This window comes from Coloeus monedula, assembly GCF_965178545.1.
Source record: "Coloeus monedula genome assembly, chromosome: 2".
Taxonomy (NCBI): Eukaryota; Metazoa; Chordata; class Aves; order Passeriformes; family Corvidae; genus Coloeus; species Coloeus monedula.
This window is the reverse complement of record NC_138782.1, coordinates 95,722,363-95,747,523: the sequence shown is the minus strand read 5'-3', so window position 1 is coordinate 95,747,523 and position 25,161 is coordinate 95,722,363. Positions and strand designations below refer to the sequence as shown.

The following is a 25,161-nucleotide window of genomic DNA, read 5'->3' as shown; positions in this document are numbered from 1 at the left end:
TAACCACATTTAACATTTGGAAAAGAGTGGTCAGACCTTCCCCCTTCGTATATATTCTATATAAGGCTAAGAAAAGTTTCTCTAGGAGTTAGTCTTGGGGGAGTGGGGTGACAGTTGTGGGTCCTACACCTGCCTACTGTTTGTTTGACAGAGAGTTGTAGCAGCCCTCTCTGGCGACCTGTGCTGGCCAGTACAGTTGTTGTACATCAGAAATGGAGCTGTAGCTTCTGAAAGTCAGCAGCCCATGCACCTGGCTAGACAGAGCTTGTTGGCAGAAGTGAACCTTGCTGGTCTCTGTGGAAGCTCCTGGGAGTTGCCCAGCTGATCACTGAATTCTTGGTGGGATTGGTGGATCTGTAGAGCTCTTGAAACAGGGCTCTCACCAGTGCCAGTGGGTCAGGTCAGCTGTGGCCGTGTCTCACCCAGTCTCCAGAGCTCTGATGGAGCTCCAGCACCCCCAGGCAGCCTGTGCCAGTGCTGCACCACCTCCCACTGAAGAAGCTGCTTCTGATGAGCAGCTGGGATCTCGCACGCTGCAGTTTGCAGCCATTGCTGCCTCACCTGCCACTGCAGAGAGGAGTTTGGCTCTGTCATGTCTGTAACTGCTCTGCCAGTGGTCCTGGGCAGTTTCTAGATGCCTCCTTGGCTGGCTCTTGGTGGGAGTCAACAAAGTCAGCTCCTTCAGCCTCAGCTCACATGTGCCCTGGCCATCTTGGTAGCTTCCTACTGGACCCCCATCACTTGAACAGGGGATTTGAGGGGGAAGACAGGACATCACATGAAACTGAGAATGATTTTGAAGGTGTGGTTTAACTAATTGCACATAGATAGGATATAGCAACTTCTGTTGATCTGCTGGCTGTAGTTCTCCTAATGTAGTCTAGTTGGTGTTTGTTTCTGATGAGAGCTCACTGCTCTTTAGTATTCAACCTGGTGCTCAGCGTGGTATCCATGTCCTTTTCAGCAGGGCTCTTTTATAGCTGTCACTTCCCAGCCTGTGCTGGTGCACAGGTTTACTCTGTCTGGGTGCAGAGCTCTGCACCTCTCCGTGCTAAACCTCAGGTTTCTGTTTAGGTTGCTGTCTCTTTGTGTGTCTGACATCTCTTCATGATTTAGCATCATCAGTGAATTTGATACTCCAGAGTATTACAGCTGTTTTGGAAAACACAGGGATGGCAGGGAGGTGTCAGCACCTAGTGTTGTCTCCTGAATTCTTTATCTTGGGCTCTGCCTGAGTCAGCTTTTGCACCAAAGACCATTCTGATACAAAGGAGTAGAACAGAGAGAGTTTTCTGCACTGAAATAGTGTTTTGTTCTTCCTGAGAAGGTCACCTTCAAAGAAGTTTGATTTCTCATCTAAAGAATAAACTTGGGTTTCATGTCTGACTAAATAGGTTCTCTGTTAGGACAAAGAGACCTTGATCCTGTTTGGGTTTGGGCTATCACTTCAGTGCAGGATGTTCTCACTGTATCTGATTAGGTGTAGGTGATCTTCTGAAGACTTCTTTATTAATAAACATTGTATAATTGAGGAGCAAACAGGTAATTTTCACTTGTTTATAGGCATTTGGGTAGACACATCCTTGATATTTACATGGGATATCATTCAGATTGTAACTTTATTACAATTTAATATGCTTAAAGGTTGGATATGAATATTGAATATTAATTCAGTCATATTAAAACTTGCAAAAATAGTGCAAGCACTAAGTGAAGCAGTGCTTGAGTTCTTTTATTTCACCTAAAAAAAATTTTCATTGTTTTAGAGGATTTCTAGATGTTTTGCAGCAGTAAAAATTAATGGAATTAAAGGTATTGGAGGATACTAGACTAAAAATCCATGTTGTTCTTTCTGCCCAGGAAAATTGCGGAGGCTCTCCATTCTGAAGGTTGATCAGAACAAACTGATTCAACTAACTGATTCAATTGGAGACTGTGAAAGCCTTACTGAACTAGTTCTCACAGAAAACCAGCTGCAGGTAAGCATGGTCATGGCTGCTCAAATGGCAGGTGGTAATAAGACCTGCTGTTAAGTGCTGAATCACTTAGCTCATTAGGTTAGTCACCCTTGCTACTGCTAAGTAGTGCATTTTCTTTAAATGCATCTTATTTCTTACCTGTTAAATGAATGCTGGAGATCAAGTTGTGTGTAGTAGCAATCCGCCCTTCAAATGCTTAAGCAGTTACATATTCACTTCTGAGTCTTTCATGACCAGTGAGAGAATTGGAGCCCGTGGAGTGCAGGTATCACTTACTTTGTTGCGGTTTTTTATGCAGGGGTTTGTGTTGTATTGCATTATTGCCAGTTTTTTGCTGTGCATTATCTGGATCAGTCTTGCTGGGACTGAATAGAAGGCCTGAGCTCTGAAGAGCTTGTTCTACTTGCTCTGCTGATCTGCTTTAGCCAGGTGTTAAATATGGTATGTGGTCAATGAAAATAAAATCTCAGAACTCCTTCTGTTAGGTGTTTTCTTCCATTATTTTGAAACTTCATGTGACGCTGACACTTGGAGAGTAGCTGTCTTTAAATAAACTAGGTTTGAGCATTTCTTGTGCTTGGTTGAGTTAGAAGCTTAAGACTGTTGAAAAGATGCCTCTCCAACAGTCAGTTTATAGCACCTCAGTTAGGAGATAGCTGACCAAGAAGCAATTTTAGGAGTGTAAAGTTAGGTAATACGCACATCCTACATACGTGCATTCTGTACACAGCTGTTGTGTGTCTATTGTCATGGTGCAGAGATAATTAATGAGTGAATTTGTGTTAGAAACTGACATTCCTGGACACTTGTTCTGAAATATAAACCTTTGGACCTTCTTTGGAAGGTCTGGCAGTAATGAGGATTAACTACATTTCAATTTTGAAAGTGGATCAGACTATTAATTAATTATACAAGTGAGTTAAGTGGTTTACCCTGACTCTGTGTATTTACAAATTCTGTTTGTGTATTATTTTGTTTTTGTTGGCACAGTCATTGCCGAAGAGCATTGGAAAACTAAAGAAGCTGAACAATTTGAATGCTGATAGAAACAAATTAACATCTTTGCCCAAAGAGGTAAGTTCTGTGCAGATGAGATTATAGAAACAGAAAACTCTTGATTTCAGATGCCTACAAGAAGTAGCAGGCAACTTTGGTCCCATGGGTATTCTTTCCAAACTGATCAAAACCAGAAACTTGTCTACTAGATCTGAACTGTGGTGATTTGGTGGCTTGGAAGTACAAAATGTCTTTGTAGTTGAACAAAAAGGCTTGGATCTAATTAGCGTGTAACTAACTGGGATCTAATTAGTTTTCAACTGTTAATTCCCAGTGTAGATGTCAGGTCCTGCACTATTTGAAGACTTGGAGTTCTGGTAGGGTGCATGCAACACCAATATGGCTCTTCTGCATGTAGTATGAAACTACTGCCACACTCTTCCTCACCTCACTGCTATGACCAATATCTAAGGGAAAGTTTCATACTCTTAAAAGTGGCTCAGTGACTGTCTTGACAGTCTTTTTGGTTTTGGAGATCTCTGGACTACTTTTGTCCTTAAATATAAGGACCTGACGTGACCAAGATACCTCAGATTTTGCAGCAATGAGGACTAGGACTTCTTGTCTACTGTAACAGTATGTAGAATGAAATGAGGCCAGAGTTTGTGTTGTGGAACTAAATCTTATTGAAGGCTTTACAAGTTTAGTTGAGGTGCAAATTGTGGAAAAAAAGTCGGGAAAGCAGCATCCTATGATTGTAGCATGGGACTATGAGTTGGTTCTGGTTGTACTACTTTTTCTCTGTGATATTTGTCCAAGTAATTCTCCCTCTTAATTTTCCTATCTAGTGTGTGACTCTGAGCTTGTAGCTATTGTTCTCCACTTTCAGTCACCTAAGGAGCAGGAGGGTTATGTACTTGGGTGACAGCCATTGGATGGAAATTGAGAGGAGTATCAGCTCTGACTTGCTTCGTTATGGAGCTTGGACAGCTCAAAAAGGAGGTATGAGAAGAAAGCAAAGTGGCAAGGAGATGGGGAAATGCTGAAGAAGAGGGATCAAGCAGGGGCAGCTGCAGTGCTGTGGCACTGGCAGCATCAATCAATGTCCTGGTCTGAGCTGCCACAGGCCAGTCACCTAACTGGGGGAAGGTCAGGGAGGAGATATGTTAGTACTGCAGCTTTTCTAGCAGAACAGTGTATTCTCTGCAGTGGTGCTTCTGGTTCTGAACAGAGAATTGTTACAAGTCTTACCCTGACAGGTTGCATGATTGCTAGCAAGAGGCAAGACCCTGGGAAAACTATCTGGGTTGGTATGGGATGGCAGTTTTCATCTTACAATATGCTGAGTTGGAGGAAACCCATCAAGATCATGAAGTTCAACTCCTGGCCCTGCACAGGACAGCCCGAAGAGTCACACCATATGCCTTGAGAGCATTGTCCAAACACTTCCGGTACTCTGTCAGGCTGGTGCTGTGACCACTGCCCTGGGGAGCCTGTTCCAGGGCCCAGCCACCCTCTGGGTGAAGAACCTTTTTCTGATATCCAACCTAAACCTCCCCTGACACAGCTTCAGGCCTTTGCCTCAGGTCTTGTCACTGGCCATCACAGAGAGGAGATCAGTGTCTGCTCCTGTGCTTCCCCTCATGAGGAAGCTGTAACTGCAGTGGGGTCTCCCCTCTGTTTCCTCTCCTCCAGGCTGAACAGACCGAGTGACGTCAGCCGCTCCTCATACGGCTTCCCCTCAAGGCCGTTCACCATCTTTGTTGCCCTCTTTTGGATGCTCTCTAATGGTTTAATGTCTTTCTCATCTTGTGCTCATTCAGCAGCAGACTTCCCATGTCTTTACAAAGGCCTTTAAGTTAATACATAACACAGGTATGGTAAAATACCTGTACTTGAGATTTGTGCAGTTTTATGTCTACTGCACCTTTGAGCAGAATTGTTCTGAGTTTAGCATGGAAGGTTTTACTGGTACACTTTATTTCCAGGTTGAACATTAATATCTTGTGTAGTGTATAAGCGCTTTTCTCAGTTAATGGAATACATGGTATTGGAGGTGGTGCATAAGGGCAATCAGTGTGGCTTGGAAGAAGCAGGGACAGGAGCAGGTGAGAGGAGAAGGCTCAGCTGCAGAAGCAGGTAAAGCAGGGGGAATATGGACCATGTCTGTTTGGGGGTATAGTGGGGTCAAGAGCTCAGTTGAAAACAATAGAGGGATTAATACTGAGCAAGATACTGAAAACTTGGAACCAGCGACGTTTTTCAGAGGTGGAATGTGTTGCTCAGTTGGTGAAGGGGATATCCAAGGGTGAAGTGAAGAATGAGAGTGTGTCTAGAGAACTTCAGTGCACATGAGAGAGAGAGAGGGAGGGAGGGGGACACCTGCACAGAAGTGGAATGAAGACAGGGCTGAGCCTGTGTTTGGAGAAGGTGAATAGTGAGAAAATGGAAGGTAGTGTCTGGAATGAGGTGAGCTGGGGAGTTGTGGAAGTCCAGGAAATAAAAATGAGAGAGGGTGGTTCCCAAGGGAGCTTGGCAGGGAAACAGAGGAAGCAGAGCTCTTTGGCTCCCTATCAATGACTTTGGAATAGAATTTTTATTTTTCCTTTAAAGGTGTCCACGCCAACGTGTCTGTCTCATTAGAACAAGTGCTTTGAAATTACATGTAATGTAAGATTTTATGTTTTGCTCTGTGGATATTTAATTTTAAAGGAAGCCAGCCCTTTTCTAACTACAGGGTCATCTCACCTTTGATCAGTGCATTTGAATTCCAAGATAGTAATGTTACAAATAGAAAGCATAAACAACTGATGGCAGTGGTGTGCCTCAAAAATACTGTTAATATGCTTGCGTTGCAGAACCTACTTTCTAGGTAACAAGACTTTTCTGTTTCAGTTTTTCAAGTTTCAGTTTGAATTCCTTGGGCTACAGCTGTGCAGTAAAACATTTTTCCTTGAATGTTTTTAGAGTGCCTTCTTAGAGTGCTGAAATGGTAGTTTCAAAAACAAAGTAATCTGTTGCTCTCTGCTCATGTTCCATCTGTTCTTGGAGCTGGATTTTCTCGGTATAGTATTTTTCTTAACCAACAGCATTTTGCTTTAAACCAAACATGAAGATTTCATAGTATACATTTTCTGCTTAAAATTCAGAGGAATTAAGTGAAGAGTCACATTTCATGTCGCTAAAAGAAAAATGTTCCACATAATTGAGTGCATAGGTATAACAAGTACTGTTTGCTGTTATGGAAAGCATCAACGGGAGCAGCTTTAGGGGGCTGATAATGGCAAAGATTTCAATTCTGAGTTTCCCTTGAGATGGCAGGGAGGAACAATTTGGTGTCTTTGGTGAAATGTTCAATTTCCATTTTTGTTCTCACTGTTACTATCTTGGAAAAAAATACAAAATACACTGGTAGTGCACTTAGGGAAGACAGGAAAATGTGTCACCCTTTTACTGTCTGTTGGAAGGCTCTGCTTGACAGTGAGAAAGTATACTGTGTTTTCTGTTTATTTTCATCTTAAACTGACTAACTAAGATTTAAAGCCAGGCACAAGCTTTTGTCAGAAGTAATTTTCAACAACCCTGCCTGCTGTGTGTTGCTTAAGATGTCTCCTGAGACAGTATGGCAAAGACTGGGGTCGTGGACATTTGCACATCAAAGTTGGTATTTGTACATTGGTTCCCCCCTTGCAGAAGCAGAAGTAGAGTATGCAGTGCAGATATTTTTCCTCAGTATGTTTTCCTCTTTTCCTTTACGTGTTTTTCTTACCTCTTCCATTCTTTCTCTGCCTTACAGAGTGCTAGAGCAGCTGTGTGCATGTGGTCTTCGGCCCTATAAAACATGGATATGGGACAGGCTGTTACTGGTTTCTGTTGGAGAGGGACAAAGACATGGTCTTATGTGTAGAAAAAAAAGTGGAATTCAGCTAGAGAAAAGAGTACTTGTACCCAATACTGTACCTGCTTGGTACTGCTGTCATTTCATCCAGAATTATTCCAGTAGCAAAGACCACTTTTATAGATAGGACGGTGGAAATTATGTGCCTGCTTTAATGTAGCCTGGTGAGATAATCTCTGAGTTCTAGCTTTTCTGTGGTAGTGTGTGTTTTTTGGGGAAGGGAGTAGAAGGATGTTGATTTGGTTGTGTTAACAGTTTAAGAGAATTGGATTTTGAGTCACTGTGTTAAAAAAACTATTACGTTGCAAGATCTATTGCGAGGCACATTTGTAAAACCATTCCTTATCTTTTGGTGTAAAATTTCTTGACTTGGGATTATTAAGGAGTTTGTATGTAAATACACCTTCAAGGTTTCCTGGTTCAAAGGTTCTTCTTTATTGTGTGCTGATAAAGGTAAAATGTGGAAGAACTAAATGTATGACCAAGGCTTGAGTCACAGATTTCATCTTCAGTATCTCATTTTGCAGCTTAGTCTCTCTCTGACTGAAGTGGTGAAACAGACTTCAGCAAGAACTGAGAATGTCTAAACCTGTTCATAGTTACAAATGTTTTTCCCCTTAAACTTGAAAGACCTGCCTGGTGACTCTTTGGTGTTGAAATCCCACCCTGGCACAGGAACGCTGATGAAACTGGTGTGTTGATTTTGGCACTTGCATAAATAACCTCCTTGGAATGTTTTCCAGTTTATGTGCTTTTGTTAATGAGTCTTTACAATCTGCAGAGATCTGGTAATGTGTCCTTCCTGGCTCTGAGATATATTGTGAGAATTATTACTCCATTAGGTAAAACTATAGGGTTGGTTTTTTGTTTTTGGTTTTTTTTTTTTTGCAATAACTATGATTTTTAAATTTAAATTTTTTAAAACAAGTTGGGACCACTTTGTTTTTTCTGATTTTAACTTCTGATATCCTGTCCCTTCCCTCATTTGTGTAGAAGTATGTGTGTCTCAAAGGAAAAAAAGAAAGACACTGAGAAAAAGTGCAGGAACACTTGAGTCAGAGGGCTAAGAAGCTGTCTTGGTGAGCCCCTCTCCTACTGTTCACCAGTGGTGCAGGAGATGTTGAAGTGAGTTTACTGAAGATTTTCCTAGCCAATTTAAAGTTAATAATAACAACAGAATAATAGTTAATGATAGTGAATTGGGCAGTTTTTTCCACCCCTAAATGTACCCTGTGCTTGCAGTTAAAGAATTAATATAGTTTATGTGGAGCCAAGGAAAATTCTGACTTTTTCTTTGAACCAAAACAAAATTTTGGATATAATGCAGGAAACATTACAACACAATGAGGAACTGTGTTTAAATTGCCACTATATTTATCAGACTTGTTTACATCTGTGAGAATTTTTGATGCTGACAGCTCTTTTGAGAGTTGAATAAAAGAGATGCATCACTGGACTTCTAGCTAGTCACACGACAGCTGAAGACTAATCATTACAGTATTTGTCATAATGTAATTTTTTTGCATTGCTTATAGCTGTGTGAAAGGTGCTGACTGCTAAAGGAGAGAAGAATTGATTCATACCTTTTGAGTAGTAAACAGGTGCTGATATCTACTTGAGAGTCATCAGAAACACCAGCAGAGAAGCAATGTATTAAGACTTGAGTTCTGCAGGACTGTTTAAGGTGGACTAGTAGTGGGCATATGAATGGCAAAAAAGCAGGAGAGTGAAATGCTAAATGCTGGTCATGATGACAACATAGGGGGGGAGTTTTAGCAACCAAGCTGATATTCTGTCTATGTGTGTCCCAGCCTTACTGCTTCTCCATAATGAGGAAGCTGTTAGGAAAATGAGCCTCAGACTGAGATAGAAGAAAAGAGCAGTAAGATCACCCATTAAAGGGTTTAAAGGGTTAAAGGTTTGTGATGCCTCTAGATGCCTCCTAGTGACACTCATCCTCTCAATCAAGCCCATCTGAATGCAGTTTTGTTCTATCTTCGTAGTATCAATGATCTTAAGATTAGTGCTTCATAGAAATGACCATTTACTGCCTGACGACATGTGAGTTTTGTTTTTGTGATTTTCCTTTTGGTTTTTACCTAGGCTTACTGTTCTTTGGAGTTGGTGTGATGTGACAAGTCAGTAACCCTTAAACTAAAGTTGCTAAAATGAACTAAGTCTCATGAGTATGACTTAGGCATGCACAACTCATGTGAGATCTTTTCCTGATGTCCTGCTCACTACAGAAGAACGTGAGGACTTCCTTAAGCCTCCAGTCCTTGGAACAGTTACTCACGTGCCTAGAACTAAGCACATGCTTGTCCCCATTAAGTGAAGTCTGTGCTGGAAATGAAGTGTGTGCTTAACTGGCGAATGGGCTTGTGGCCTCAGCTGTGTCCTTGCTGCGTATGCGGTGGTTTGGCACAGTTTGTTGTGAGCATGTGACCCTTGGAAAGCATGGCTCTTCCTCAGTTAACAACTCTGAGCCAAACCAGCGACGTTCTGATACCGTGTTACTTCATGGCGGCCACAACAGTGTTTTCCTTTCCGCATGCCATGTAGTGTGTGCACTTTGCCTCCGTGGTACTGCTTCTTGTTTAGGTTTTCAAACATTGGACCTGATGTCTTTCTGTACTGCTGGATGGGTGCCATCTTTGTTTGAAATGACAAAGATTTTAATTGATTTTTAACTGTCAGCTTGTCCTCTTTTCCTTTGTGATATCTCACTTGATGCTGCTTGTTAAATGCTGTCTGCATTTTCTAAAAACAGTTTCATTTAAAAAATTCAGTGTCTCATTTTTAGCTACCCTACTACCCTACTAAAATAAAAGGTCTTCACTACCTTTGAATGAAACAACCTTTGAACAGCAGCCTGTTGACTGATAGAGAGCAAAGTTAAATTAACTGAAGTTGAAATGATTTAGGAGTTACAACCCTCTTTGGCAGTAGAAGAATGTATGTTCTGTCTCCATTTGTTGGCATGCTCTTGTCCAGTATGGATAAAGAAAAATAAATTGAACATCTCTTGTATTTTCTTAATTGTTAGCCGCTTGGAAAATTATGGGTCAGGTAAATTGATAACCCTGTAAGTATTCTTCAGTCCGTGGTTCTACTGTTACCTTTCATTAAACTGCTTTAAGTGCATGATGACTCAGGCTGTCCTGATTCCACTGCTGCATTTTTCCATTGTCAGAAGTATAGAAGTTTTGGTCTCATCAGGGCTGCATGGCTTTACTTTGTTTGTTTGGCTAACCTGTTTGGATCTCCATGCTCCAAGACTGAGTAACGCAAACTTCATTCATGAAAAGGGAACACTTTGTGCACACTGAGGGCATCACTTGCCAGCTCATCAACATTCCCTAATTGTATTTCTTGCTTTTCAGAGCTACTCATGTTAGAAACACCAATTAGACACTTACTGTGTATATATATTTTTTAATGTCACACTGTGTTCTGTGAATGTGTGAAGGCACATTATTTAAGAATTTGTACACTCTTTAAAGTGAATAGCAGAGTTCTTGCACTAAGAAATGTTTGCTTACTATTTGAGTGCTGGTTTCTAAGGGCTTTGATTCACAAGCTAAAATGGCTTGCAAGGTTCATGCTTCTGTGGTACACACAGGGCTGGGAAAGCTGATAATCTTGTGAAATAGCTGTATCTTAGGAGTGCAGTGATTTAAGGGAAATATCACAGATTCTCTTTTGTCAAGAATGTAGTGCGTTAACTTTGTGCTGTAAATAGCTTGTGAATCAGAAGCCTTGAGCAGCTGATTGCTGTTTTCTTCTGTTAAAAAGCATTTATCATACAAAGGAAGGTGAGTGGGATATAAATGCTCCATTTCTTTGTTTTATTTTGTAAGTCACAGTTGCATCCTTTAAAAGTGGCTTTTTGCTTAGTAAATAGTGTAGGCTAAATCAACACTCTTTTTACTTTGACTAGTTAAAATATTTTGTACTGTTTGTCTATAATCTCAGTCTTGGGTTAGGTTTTGCAAAGGCACAACTGACAGTTGACAAGAATACAATAATTTCAGCTTAGTTTTGGGGACATCTGGCCAAGGTATAGTTACATACTTGCTATAGTGTGAGGGGAGAACCTTCTTAGATGTATGTCACTATAGAAGTCCTCTAATTTTTGAACGGAGTTGTTCCACTGTGTTTAGTTTGGAATCTATAGTTAGATTCTAAGTCCACTTAAATTGAAATCTTCAAATGGCATTAGGATATTTTGCCTCTAATACTTGCAGTAAGAGAAGAGAAATCTTTTTTCCCCTTCTTATGGTGGGTTTTGGAACTGGCAAACAAACAACAAGGCTTTTTGAAACTCTGTATGATAAGCAAACAAAGATGAGTTTCCTTTGTTAATAGGAACAAAGAGTTACTTGAGGCAGCTTTTGAGTTCCTAGAACTGATTATCTTCCTGTTTAAAGTAGTTCCCTCTGGAACATAAAGTTGGAATGAGGGTTTTTTAATCAAATGTGGAGGGTTTATTTTTCTGAAAACAGCTACTTTTGGTGCAAAATATAGATTTTTAAAGGTAAAACTGAAAAATCCCATCTTTTGCACCCAAAAAACTAATTAGCTTGAGAATGCAAGTGCTTATATTTGGGTAAATTGATAGAGACAGAAGATATTAGATTAAAATAGATTAAAGAAGGCCATTTCATGTGGGAATCATGTTGAAATTGGGTGCTTCTAATGAATCAGGGCATTAAAGATTTTACCAAGTCTTCTGCTTCTAGTGAACTTTTCATTAATCTTTGTGGACTCAATAAATTTTGGGAGTCGATAGGTGTATTTAGCATTTTGCCTTGCTTCAAGCCCCATTGCGCTTGCCTGGATATAAAGTTGCCATGAGGAAAGAAAGAATTAACATGTAAAACGTAGAGCTAGAAAAAGTTGACTGTAGGGTGTTTTGTGAATGTTGGGCACAGAGTAGCTTCTGTGTGGTTACTGGTTTCTTCTGGGTGCGGAAGGCTCTGAAAGGTAGCTAGAGTGTGACCTATATGTAAAGATATCCATTATTTGCAGATACAGGTGTTCCAGAGACTGCCCCAACAGACTTGCTTCAGGTCAGACTTCTTCTAAACTAACACTTGTTTGCAGTCTGTACCTCTGGGGGAAGTGTCTGGCAGGCATTGTAACTTGAATGTGCTGTGACACACTCTGTGACCCGTACTGCATGCTTTTGTTATGCTATGGTACTGCAACAAAACCAGACTTGCTTTTTTTTTTCCCCCCCTCTTCTCAAATGTAGGTTGGGGGCTGCTGCAGTCTTAACGTCTTTTCTGTACGTGACAACAGATTATCTCGAATTCCCTCTGAAATTTCACAGGCCACTGAACTTCATGTCCTGGATGTTGCTGGAAACAGGCAAGAGATTTTTGTATTTTCATGTTCTTTTGCTGTATTTACTTAATTTTTTCTGATAGCAAAAGATAGTATGTCTAAGAACTGAGTAATAAAAAACCAGTTATGACATTCATGTTAGTGTTACTGTTGAAATTGTTGAAGTAGTCATCCCCCTGGGCCAAAAGTAGCATGAATTGTGTGTTGTCATGAGTGTGATTTTTGGATTACTTTGACCCTGAAGAAGAGATTGGATTTAAAAAAACAACCCTCTGGATTTGTATATTTCTGAGAATATAGGCAGTGGATAGAGCTTCAGGTGAAGCTACCAAGCCATGTCAAGTGGCACTAATATTAAGTGTTTTATCTTCGTGATACAGTGTGAGTAACAAGGAAAGCCACTTTGACCTTGCAGCTTCTCATGACTCTTAGTGCTTCAAACATCAACATGCAAAACGAGTGCATTAAAGCATAAACCAGCAAATTAGTTCAGTTAGTAGGAAGTTAAATGAAAAAAAAAAAGCCAAAATGGAGGAATAGCGAAGGGCGTCTCATCTATGCAATATAATTGTCTCACAGGCACTTGCATATTTCTGTTCTGGCCACTGTTTACATGTAAGGCTCCTGACAGGAAGCAGCTGTCTGCCTTCCAGGGCACTTTACTGCAGTAGAGGAAGCTCAGTGTAGTTTTACCTGTTGTTCAGAGCTTCAGAGGATTATGGTATAAAGTTCAGCTGCAGATTTTTTTTTTTTTTTAAAGAATGGAGTAGTTGGAATTGGTGACTGCTGCAATGCCTTCTGTTAGAGGCATTAAATTCAATCCTGTTTGTTCCAACTCAGTGATGTATACTTGAGTTGCCTTCACGACCGTCTATTGAGTCTCCTAGAGAGTGTCCTGACATTTTTACTTTGCTTTTTTGAACTAGGCTGACGTATCTTCCCATTTCACTGACTACCTTAAAGCTGAAGGCTTTGTGGTTGTCTGATAACCAGTCCCAACCTCTGCTGACATTTCAGACTGACACAGACCCTGAAACAGGAGAAAAGATTTTAACATGTGTATTACTTCCTCAAATGCCTTCTGAGCCTGGTTGCCAAGGTAAGTGCCTAGAGTCAGCTTTTCATTACGTATAGAAGTATTATTTCTTTGTTTACTGAGTTGTCCCATAAAGTTTTGTAAAGTATGCATAATCTCTAGTGAGTAAAGTAGCAAAGTTATGGTTGAATTTTCAACATTAAACTTAGATTTTTCTGTTATCCTACTAGTCTTCAGAAGACTTGAAAACTTGGCACTGAGTGTTACTGAAAATACAATGACGGCAGCTACAATAAATAAAATGCAGATCTGTAAGAAAAAGAGTTACTCATACCACTATTCTGAGGCTTGCCAGTGGGCTAAGTAGTGGTGTCCATATTTGTGTACATTGATTATACATCTTAAAGATATATATATATGGTTAAATGGTGGCTTTCCAACTGCAATCTCTTCACCAGCAAAATAAATTGCATAGCTAATAGTAAACAGTAGAATTTTTACTTTGTAGCAAACTAATTTTCTTTCAAGCAAAGGTGCTGTACAGTAACTTTATTATATTTATTAACAAGTGTAGAATTGCAGTATAAGTTGCTTTTCCCTTTCATGCTGAAACTTGCCTCTGGGTCAGGTGGAACCATAAACTCTTTTGTTGGCTGTGTTGCTGCTCCAGTAACTTCTGAATATTTTTTGTCCTCAAGCTTTTAAAGCTGTGTGTGAGCATTCAAGGGGATTCATCTGAGCTAATATTTAAATCTCTGCTGTAATGACTGGAGAGTAATTTATCCCATCCAAGAATGGACTTTTAAAAGAAAATTGTGTGGATTCTACTCCACTGAGTACAAAGGGGCCTGAAGAGAAAAGTTCAGCTGTGGGTATTTGTATTGTAGGTACCCAGACTTAATTCCAGTGTTTCAATTGTATATGGCTGGAGCAAATAGAAACCATTAAAGCAGTAGGAGTTGTAGGAATGTCTCTGGAATGTCTCTGTTTTCAGCTTCTGGATTTTAAGAATAATTAAGAATTAAAATAAATAAATGAATTAACCCCTTTGCAATTTGAGAAGATAAGGCTAGTTCAAGAAGAGTGAGGTCGATTTGACTTCCTCTAAAGGCTGTACTACTAGAAATTAGATTTCCTCCTCTCCAGATGAATCTCTTGGCTTCAAGGGTAGAAGGCTTGGAGTTCAGATTGTTGGATGTGTATGCCTAGCAATACTGAAAGGATGAGGTTAGTAAAAACAATGATCCTATGTTATGGAATGCCATTTAGGGAACTGGCTAATGTCAGCTAGCAGCCATATTCCACAAGAAAAGCAGGTATAGTGGCACGTCTATTAAATTATATAGTCAGTTCAAATACAGAAATACCTAATTTATACAGAAACTATTGTGTATATACTTGATAAAAGAAAACTAATGCTAGTTCTGTTTTCTTCCAAAAACTACTGCTGAAGAAATCGCCACTTGTAAGTCTTGAATAAGTGATCGTTCAGTTATTGCAATTATGAACAGTATAGCATGTTGATTGTGTGACTTCATGTGCATGTTGTTGTGAGTCTTGAGTTACATTTTCCTGTTCTAACAGATAACCTACCACGATGTGGTGCACTGGAGAGTTTGGTAAATGAAATGTCAGATGAAACATGGAACGAGCGGGCAGTGAATAGAGTCAGTGCAATTCGCTTCTTAGAAGATGAAAAAGATGAAGAGGAAAATGAAATGGTATGTTTTCCAAGCCTTTGCATACCTCCAGACACTGTGACATTAATGCAAAAGTACAAAAAGTCTCTGAGCATTCTTGCTGTAAATGTTTCAGCTTGAACTACATGCTTTGTGTGTACATTTGGAGAAGAAACTGTTCATGTTGGCTGCTGCAGCTTTTTATGTTGACTTTAAATGCCTTTGTTTTTTCTGCTTTGAATATAACTTTTATATTCTGATGCAGGGCAGTCTTCTGTTTTGCTTTGTTTTCCTCTGTCTGCTCAGGATGTTTTCTTTCCAGAAAGAAGATAGGATCTTTCTGTGCATCTGTAAAGTTTTACTGCCTGAAAGTATATAGGGTCTAATTTAGGATTCCAGCACTCTGGCATGTGTCTCCATTAAGCTTGCTATTGTTTGTCTTTCTAATTTCTGTTTCTAGTCTCTTTCTTGCTCTCTCTCGTTATTATTTTTTTTTTTTTTTTAACTCCACCATTTGCATTGAAACAACCATAGTGTCCATAAACAGCAGGAATGTTGCTTATTAGTTTCCCACTTAAACAGAGGATGTGGGAACATCTGTCACTGTACTTATAAGACCTCTCCATTAAGTTCGGCTCTGCATGTCCTGAAGATCAAAACACAACATGATCTGTAGTTCTACTAGCTTTTATTAACAATTAAAACTCTCTGTAAAGATTAAGACTGCTTCAGTCACATTTTTAATGTGCTTCTCTGATGCTCTAAAAAGTTGCTGGTGGTCCTCATTAGATTTCAGCTTGAGATACTTCAGGGCACTGTCTGGATTGTTTTAGTTTAAAAAGTGACTATAAAAACTCCTACTTTAGTATGGAAATGAAAAAGTAAGGTAGTTGCTTACTCCAAAGCAGCAGAAACAAAATATCTCTTAACAGGCATGGTTCACAGACTGATAGGGAGTTCAGAATGATGCTGCTTAACAGCTGTGCCAACCTGAGAATGTCCATGCAGTAGTGAGGGCTCAGGTGTTGAAGATAACTGCTTTCAGTCCTGGTATTACAGCCTGATTTGAGGCAAGAACCTTTCTAGGGGAAAAAAGTTTATGATCTTTCTGAGGAGAGGGAAGGGCAGATTTCTGAAGCAGTCTTGACCAAAGCACCCACTTATGGGTCATCAGTTCTGCTGTACTCTGCACAGTTTACATGCATGCCACTAAAAAGTAAGTGCATGTATACCTGTATTACACATATATTGTATTTGTGGTGTTCTGTTGGTCTCCAGCCTGGATGCTAATTGGAGTTGTTGTAAATTTTTGTTTTCCGTGTAAAGGTTTCGGCACAATGATAGACATGCCTGTGTCTAAGGTGGGAGAGAAATACTCCCTCTTCCTCTCAAAATGCTTGTTCTCAACTGACTAGAGAACCAGACTATGTGGTGAGGCCGAAAGGCAAATGGAGCTCCACACAAACACCATCTAAAACTGTAAAGAGATCTTGTGAGAGTCTTTCAAAATCAGATGGATGTTTTATGTTTGAAGTGTGATCTTAAATCATTTGCATGCTTTTGGGGAGAAAAAAAATCCCCAAGTATAGTTACGAAAGAATCTTCACTTCATAACTTGTAATTGGAGTTCACTTGAGCGGCTTTCAGATCAGTAGTCCAAAAGAGGACAAAATTTGCTTTTAGAGACTTCTTAAAACCTCCTTCCCTGTCTTCATAAACAAGTAGCTTTTAAAGTGATGTTCATCACAGAGCATCGTAGTTTGAAAAGGAAAAAGGGGGGGGAAAGAATGGAAAAAAATTGATACTTAATATTTGGTATTTGAATGCTGAAGCCTTGAAAGTGTATGTTGTTTTTGCAGAGAGACAAAGGCAAAACCACTTATTGCGCTGTTTATTTTTAGAGAACACTTCTAAGGCGAGCCACTCCACACCCTGGAGAATTAAAGAACATGAAAAAGACAGTGGAGAATTTACGGAATGATATGAATGCTGCTAAAGGACTGGATTCAAACAAAAACGAGGTCAATAATGCCATTGACAGAGTGACCACTTCTGTGTAGAGTTTCATCTCCAGGTTTTACCTCCTGTGTCTTCCCCTGCTGTTTAAATGTTCCTGTCGTCTTCTGGGACCTCACTGAACCCCTTTTTGTTTTTAACCAGAACCTGATTCATCGTCTCCATACACATGAAAAGTGCGGCCCGCTGGAAGAAAGTGCCTTATTTCATCCAGGCAGTGAACCAATAATTTCCAAATCAATATTGTAATTTTAATAGTCCTAGGCTTTTTTAAGTTTAATACACTACTGTATGCAGAATACAATATTTTTGTCTTAAACACAGGGGAAATAATGCTTTTCTTTTCCAGAGTGCTGGGATACCTTCCTCCCAGTGGCTGGATGTGCTGGTGAGAAATATAGTTTTGTGGGAAATCGGTACATTTTTTTATTTTTTGGCAGCTCAGATGGTGTAAATTTTAAATTTTTGTATAGGACTTTCATAACAAGATGATGTATTTCATTTTTAAGAGAAAATTTATCTTGAGCGGTACATATTTTAGTATTTGTGGAAGAGAACACGTTTCATGGACAACTGTATTCATTTGTTTGTACCACCCATTGTGCCTTATTGTGTCTGGTATGTCATATTAGTCTTAAATATAGAAATTCTTGAGGAAAGTGAGTAGATTTGGTCTCTTGCTTTAGATATGTTTTTCTTTCTGGACAGTAATTTGTTGGGAATTTTACAGCAGAGAACTTATGTTTGTATTATGGGATCTTAGGTTGTGAAGCACAAATGTTAGTTTTGTTGTAAACAGAATTAAGATTAAATGACCAAACTGCTAATGTTCATTACATAATGCACTCACACTTTAACTTAGTTGTAATGAAACATCTTGGTTTGGATGCCTTGTTGCATTGCAGTCACTAGAAATTCATGCTTCCATTGTTTTTTTCTTATATGTGCCATCTGTAAGATAACTTGGAAAACAGCATGATAGACTTTCAGAAGCACAGTATGAAATTAGTTTTATGTATTACACAAGAAAGCATGATTCTTTAAAGTGCTTTGGTGGTTTTATAAAAATTTATAAAACCATAATAAAAACATCTTTAAAAGCTTCAGTAGATGTGATGTATCATTAAACCAGCAATTAAAGTATCTATGAATGAATGCTGTCACTGTTACTGTGTTGCACTTCAGTTGTCCAATGCTGCTTTCAAGGTCTTATTAAATCTGTGGGTTCTGGTTTGTTTATAAAGGTAAGTATTAACTGAATTGAATTCAGTAAATAACAATTTTGCAAAAGCCTGATAAAGACTGATGTTGATGTCTCTGGGTTCTGTACATGCCATGAGCTAACAAAGACCACTGACTGGTTCAGTGAGGGACTTGAGGTGCAGAGCAAAAATGTCATATATTTAGTGTTAGATAATGCAATGAACCCAAATTTCAACAAAATGAAAGACCTGAAGTTTTGTGTGGCTAATGATGCCCTTTCTTCTACTGAATGTTTTTTCCAGTAAATGTTGGTTGTATGAGGATATGTAGGAGAAGATGGAAAAGGAGGAGATCGGGGAAGTCATAATAACTTGTGTTCAAATTAATACCTGCAATATGTGATAATTTTTTAGTTTAACTCTTTGAATTTTCATTTGAAGCTTTTACAAAAGGCACTGCTCTCTTTTTGATACTGAGCAAGTAGGTGTTTCAAGCCAACTGCAAGTATTCAAATCTAACCTGGTACAATGCATTAGTTTTCATTTCTCATCCCAAAGATTCCTCATTTAAGCTTCAAGACATGGTTTCTTTGCAGGAGCGTGCTGGAGGTTTGTAGGTGTTAGGTCAGTTCAGTGGTAGTGCTGTTTCATTCTTCCCAGAGGAGAGTTCTCCTGGTTATTCTTGGTAAGCTGCTGTTAAAATAAAACCAAAAAGAAAATCAGGTTTTGGTACAGCTCACTCCAACCTTGGGTAGAATTTTCTTTGTAAAGTACTTACTGGAATTGGCACAACGAAAGTTTAAAAATACGGGAAACCCTGTACCCAGAGTCCAAGTAAACCGCAACAAACCCATTTGAGATGAAAAAAAGAATTCCTAAAAAAGACAGTTCCTAAAAGAGCCAAAGGCAGCAAGTCTCCGTGAGGCCAATTTTTCATTTGGAGGCCGTGGTTTGTTTAGTTTTTAGTGTCTGCTCCATCAACAAGATGAATGCGTAAAGCCTGGATTTGGGCCCTTGCCTGACATGCCACCAGATGAAAATAATTAACTGCCCTTGTGCACCTCCTGCTGCAGTCAGAACATGATGTAAGTCTTGTCCCAGTGCTGTGATATGCTCTGTGTCGCTCGGCAGTTCCTTTTTGTAAATTCAGCAGGCTCGTGGAGACTGCTGCAGCCCACAAACTCACCACAAGACAAGCACTACTTGCTGCATCCACTTTGACGCAAAGTAACTGGTCAGCAGTCAATATTTTTTACTTCGGTGATTTTTAAAAAAAATTTTAATAGTGGAAGGAATATTTGTTGTGGTTTCTCTGACTACAGATAAATAAGTGGGTGATCCAGGCTGGTTGCCTTCATTTGGGATGGTTTCACATTCCTGTACCCAAGGGTGGCTGGTATCATTTCTTGTGGTCATCTCAGCCAAAGATGGGTGGTATGAAATGCATATTGAAAATGTTTGCCTCCACTCAGTTGTAAAAGAAAATAAATTGAGCTCAGACTAGAATCCAGCAATTACTTAATGAGAGGTTAGAGGAGCTGGTCCTTCATCAGACCAACCAGCTACTATCCCCCGAGGAATGTTGGCGTTTCCTTGCTTTTCACTGCCATCTGTCTTCACTTTGTTAACTTGTGTAGTGGAAGTCTGGATTTTTATTATGTTTTTTCAGTCAGTGTCTGGGGAGAGATAAAGGAGGTGTGTTTTCAGTCTTCTACACTAACACTGCGTAGCACTGTATCTCGTTAATGTCTTTTGTTTATACTTTTTGGTGAGGCAATTTGAAATTCTGCTCTGCTGCAGGTAGTTGAACAGTGTATACAAGGTAGTGTAGTGTTTGAGTCTGGCAGTAAGTGTAATTTCCAGGCTACACCCTGAGGTATGGGAACAGCTGCTGGTGGTATGGAATAATAGCAGATAAAGTATTGCTTTTCAGGGCTGACAAGATGCTTGGATACTCGCTGTGCAGAGACAAGTGGCTACCCTCTCTCTCCTAATGCTGGTTCAGAGCAACTTGCATGTCATTCCACTTGATCAAACCTCCATCAGCTTAGACTTCAGAAGTCTCTCTGATCTCGAGTGATCGATGTATATGCCATTTTATAGAGTGGTTATAGGTACACTTCTCCCAACAGTGTTGATAACATTCCAGGCAGTTTTAACTGTGTTTTATAGCCAGAAAAAGCTGATGACACATGTTCTGATGAAGCAATGTCTGTCCTTGAAAGCACAAGCCCTATCTTCCCAGTCTCTGGGTTTTTTTTCTCTTGCTGATGCTGTGAGGAGCCTGAGTAGTGAATATGGTTATGAATTTTTTCTCTATAAACTTTTCCTACTTTGTAAATCTTTTGAGAGGTGGGTTTAATGCAAAGAAGCTACAAAATTTGCATGCTGTTTTATTAGCTATAAACAGGTAACTGGGGAAAATCAACTCACCGTACTGGTCGAGTGGATTTAATATTAACCTGCCAGGTACTGCATGCAAGTTCTCTTTATTCAAAGTCACAATTCCTAGCCTTAAAAGAATAGGAAGAAAAAGGGCACACCTGTGCTATTGTAGTTAGTGTAGCAATGGATTTTTCCATCCTTTGTGTGTTGCTCCAGGCTTTTCCCACAACTTCCATGTAATTTATGTGTTGAGATTGTTTTTCTGGCTTAAATGCCATATTTTTGATAATCAGCGTATTGTAGGAAAGCGTGTACTGGAAACTTGCATGGTGCTGTTCTTTCCAGCAAGTGACTTGTTTGTGTCCTGCTTGGCCTGCTGCTTGTCTAGCACTGATGCTTTACTAGTGCTGTGTGAGCAGCTTTTTGCTGATTAGCTGCTTAACAGGTTTCACTACTTGCAGCTCATAATTTCAGCTTTTAAGAGAGAGTAGTGATGCCAGGAATTAAGTTTTATTAAAAGGGCATTTTTTAGTATATTGGTTGATACTATCCAGGTTTGCTGTAAATGTCCGCCTCCCACTGAGACAGAAGTACACTTTATCAGAAGTATCTAGACCTTTTGTTGTGGAGAATTCACCACCATTCTTTGCCTTGACTCCAGAAAATAAAATTAGTTTTTCAATTGACTTGATAAGAGTGTTTCCCATCTTCAGTCTCCGACAAACACACAAATCTGTTTCTGTGCTTGGGTTGCTGTCAGGGAATATGACAAAAGCTGTCTGATCTTGACTACCAGTAATTGTTTTGGGTGTTCCCTTTCTTCTGAAGCAATTGTGAAATTTTCAGAGGAACAGTGCCTCCCTCTTTTATTATAAAGTCAGGATTGTAATCATTATTCCACTAGCTGAATGAAGAATGTGATTTTTTTTTTTTGATTTTTTTTTTTTTTTTTTTTTTTGATGTGGGTAGCACATGCCTGATTTGAGGACAACTCTCTGAGCTGCTTTGCAGGAGCCGTCCTGTCTCCTCTTCTGGTGGGTGTTGGAGACAGTGTTTGTTTTATTCCCACTTACACAGTTCTTGTGGCAATGGGCTGGTCAGTCATGGGTTCTGCCAGAGCAGAGGGCTTTGAGGATGGAGCTCAATAAGTGTAGCTGGACTGTGTGCTAACTTGAGGAGCAAGGGTTCATGGCAGTCTGGTTTTAAATTTGTAACCTGTTCAAGGTATTTGCCTCTAAACACTGTTGTTATTAGTCCCTTAACTCTGAGATCTTAACAAGTAGCTGATCTTTTTCCTGGAGAAGACCTCTCTTGAAAATACAGCAGCACTATTGTCCATGGAGAGAACTCTGTGGCTCCTCAGTGATGTTTCAGAGAAGGGATTTAGCAAACCTCCCTTGGCATTAACACCAGGGAGTGGACACCTGATGTACAGTAACCTTTGACACTGTTTCTCTGATGTGCTCTTCTGTTGCTGGGGAATGTTGTCTTGGCTGAAATCTCTGATGTGCACCTGGTGGTAACAGCCAAACACCAAATGTTAGCAACTCTCACTGTGGAAGACCAGTGCTGACTGCAGTAACTTTCCTCAAGATCCACACATGCACACAGAGCTTGGAAATACCACCAAAGCATCAGCAGCTTGGATTTCAGTTTGTACGCATCCCCCAGTATGATGCGGAGAAAGGACTTTGAAGCGTTTAATTAGTTTTGTGTCCAACTAAAACTGTCTTCTTTTGCTTCTGAGGCAAACTCAGGCAAATTAAGGGAATATGCTCATGATGGAAACAGTCTGATTCTATGATCACTCTCAGTAACTTGCCAGTTTTACTCAACCCCAAAATAAATGGGCTGCTTTAAATCATCCTGAAGTAGCTCATAGGAGATATGATTGTCCCATATTTCTGGAAGATTAAACAGGGCACTACATGATGACATGATTATAAATGAGTGAATTTTTTTATAGTTTGTTAATGGTGTCATGAACTTCCACTAAGCAACTTAAAACCAAAACAAAATCCAAACTAACTAGCTAAAAGGTTTGTTTGAATATTACTGATGACTTTTGTTCATTCAAAAGGGAAGAAAACTTCCAAGTCTGAAGAGCATTTGCATAGTGGATATTTTTAGGATAACCTACAGCAATTTTTTAAAATTGTATTTTCAGGAAATTTAAAAAATCTTATCAGGATAGTTAATACTTGAATATCTGAGTTTGAAATTAAGTCATATATTAACTGCTAGCAAAGTGTATAAGGCTTGCTTCCATAATCAGTTCAGGCAGCTTTTACGTTGTCTCTCCTCCAGTGAAAGTATATTCAAGGATGCCTTTGTTTCAGCAGCATTTTGTTCAGCTTTTGTTTCATGTGAATTACACAGTGCTTTCTTAGAAACAGTCTTTTGTACATTAAAAAGGGAATGAGTCCGAAGTAGTTTTTGATTAGTAGAATGTGTTATGTGTAGTTATACTTAGAAGCACAAAAGTGTTCTAGGAAATGCATCTTTAAAAACATTTTTTTCCCATAATTGTGCTATTTAAGCAAATCATCTTTTAAATAGAAAAACAGGTAAGAATATGTGTTTGGGGTTTTGAGTTGAATTGTAGTAGCAGGTGTATGACCATTGTAATGTTCTAGGTAACTGGTTTGTACTTGCCAGTGGAGACCAGGCTGTGGCTGTAAGCAGGGTGCTTCATTTTCCCTATGTGGTTTCAGTGGTACTTCAGAGACATGGGTGGCTTTCATATCTTGGCTTTTATTGTTAGGCTCTTTTGGATTCTCTTTCATTTACCACCTTTGTTTCCTGGAGGAAATGCATTCTCTAGGGCATTTGTTAGTGAGATCTTACCAGAACAGACACCTTGTGCTTTATGAGAACAATTTGTCCTCTTAACGTACAGGGATATGATACAGAGCAGTAGTTATGTTGTGAAGAGGCTGCCTTTGAAAAGATGAAAAACGTGTTGAAAGGAGGTAAAAACGTCACTTGACTTGCTGGTGAAAAAGTGAAGCAAAACAATCTGTTACCAATCAGTGAGGATCATTAACAGTGAAGGGAGAAGAAAAATGTGTTTCCATGGAACATAATAACTGCTGGGCTGGTAAATATTTTCTCCCTCAAAACACTTCTGCATTTACAAAACATCAGTGTTACACCACCCACATACCCATGAAGCTTAAAGTCCTAAATACAGAATTTGCCTTCTTTGTTTCATTCCACCTGTTTTTAAGCAAGTGTAAATCTATGTGCATCTCACTTTGTGTTTGCTACTAATGACTGAAACCAGTCACGTTTTTAATCTTTTTGGGTCTTAGCTTCCCCACATATGAAACACAAGAAAGAACTTCCAAATTCTACCTGTGTAGTAAGAAGACCAATTATCGTCTGTAAAATTCTGTGAGGAGAACTGATTATTTTTTTCTTCATGTTAGGATATTTGCCAGTAGCCCTCCTGTCTCAAACTGTGGTCCTATAGTATTTAATATAATGGGAATGAGCTAATAAATTACTGCAAGTTTTTTGAGAGAGTTTCATTTTTGGAGTACAAATCTACTTTCTGTTACCTGAACTACCTTGAGGGGTGATGGAAGCTTGTCGCCCATCTAAAGCAATTTTCATTAATACATCAGAGTAAGGAATTGGCTTTATTTTTGGCAGGGAAAACAAAATCCAGTAAGAAAAATCAGACTGAGGGGCTGAGTTCACTATCTTCTTATTTCCACCCCTCTCCCATTTCTTTCATCAAAAATGATCAAGCTGTAAAAAACAATTGAGGATTAAGATTTGTTTGCAAAGTAATATTAGCCTGCACTCACAGCAGTAGCATTCATTGGCTCGGTTTCTCCATTTTACTTTGTGAAAGTATAATTCCTGTGGTGTTTTGCATAGAGCAGGTACATGCAAATATTGACTAAAAGGCATTTCTGGTTGTTCCATTCCATCTTCTGCTACTGATAGAACCAAATTAGGAAACTTTCATAAAGATAATGCTATCCACAGTACGGTGTAGACCTGGTGAAAATTCTTCACCAAAATTGTTCTGTTGTCTCTGTTTTACTTTGTAGTGCTGTAGATCAAAAATATTAAAGACTAAAATTTCTTGGGTTACAGGTGTTAAACAGGTACTGAATTTATTTTCAGCTGTATGTCAGCATAAGGAAAAGCATCCTGCCATAGGAGAAGGCAGACAGGGAGCAGGAGTGCCTTGTAGCTCTGTGTTCCCAGCTGAACTGCAGGGGGCATAGGGATGTAAAATCTACTGATGTTCATCACCTTGCTCCTTGCACATACAGGAGGCTGCCACTGCAGTTCAGTGTATGCCTAAAATGATGAAGGGATTGTCAGCATAAGCTTAATTAGAAATCTCTGTCTGTTACGTTGAGGGAATAGCCTTTTACCGGTCTTACAGAATTTGGCAGGCTGAGTTTGAGAAGCTGTTGTTTAGGATTAGGGATCAGGGTCAAACAAGGATGAGACATTTCCTTGGAAGGAGTTAAATGCTTCACTGTGCCCATGTTTATTTTTAGAGTGAAATTGCTTTATGACTTCCTAATGAGCTTAGAAGTTGACAAGGATTTAATTTGTCTCTTGAAATACCCTGAACATTGAGAGATGTCACATT

General features: G+C 39.4%; 1 protein-coding gene across 1 annotated transcript in view; it reads left to right on the top strand.

Moving 5' to 3' along the window:
- Positions 1–18,059, top strand: part of LRRC1 (leucine rich repeat containing 1) — a gene marked incomplete at its 5' end in the record, with an annotated part of 70,023 nt that extends 51,964 nt beyond the window's left edge. Inside the window, 6 exons of the mRNA XM_082300276.1 lie at positions 1,861–1,979; positions 2,970–3,053; positions 12,131–12,246; positions 13,149–13,321; positions 14,843–14,979; positions 16,839–18,059. Coding sequence (XP_082156402.1) covers positions 1,861–1,979; positions 2,970–3,053; positions 12,131–12,246; positions 13,149–13,321; positions 14,843–14,979; positions 16,839–16,997 — 788 coding nt within the window. The 3' untranslated portion in view covers positions 16,998–18,059. The remainder of the gene's footprint in view (positions 1–1,860; positions 1,980–2,969; positions 3,054–12,130; positions 12,247–13,148; positions 13,322–14,842; positions 14,980–16,838) is intronic.
- Between the last annotated feature and the right edge of the window lie 7,102 nt (positions 18,060–25,161).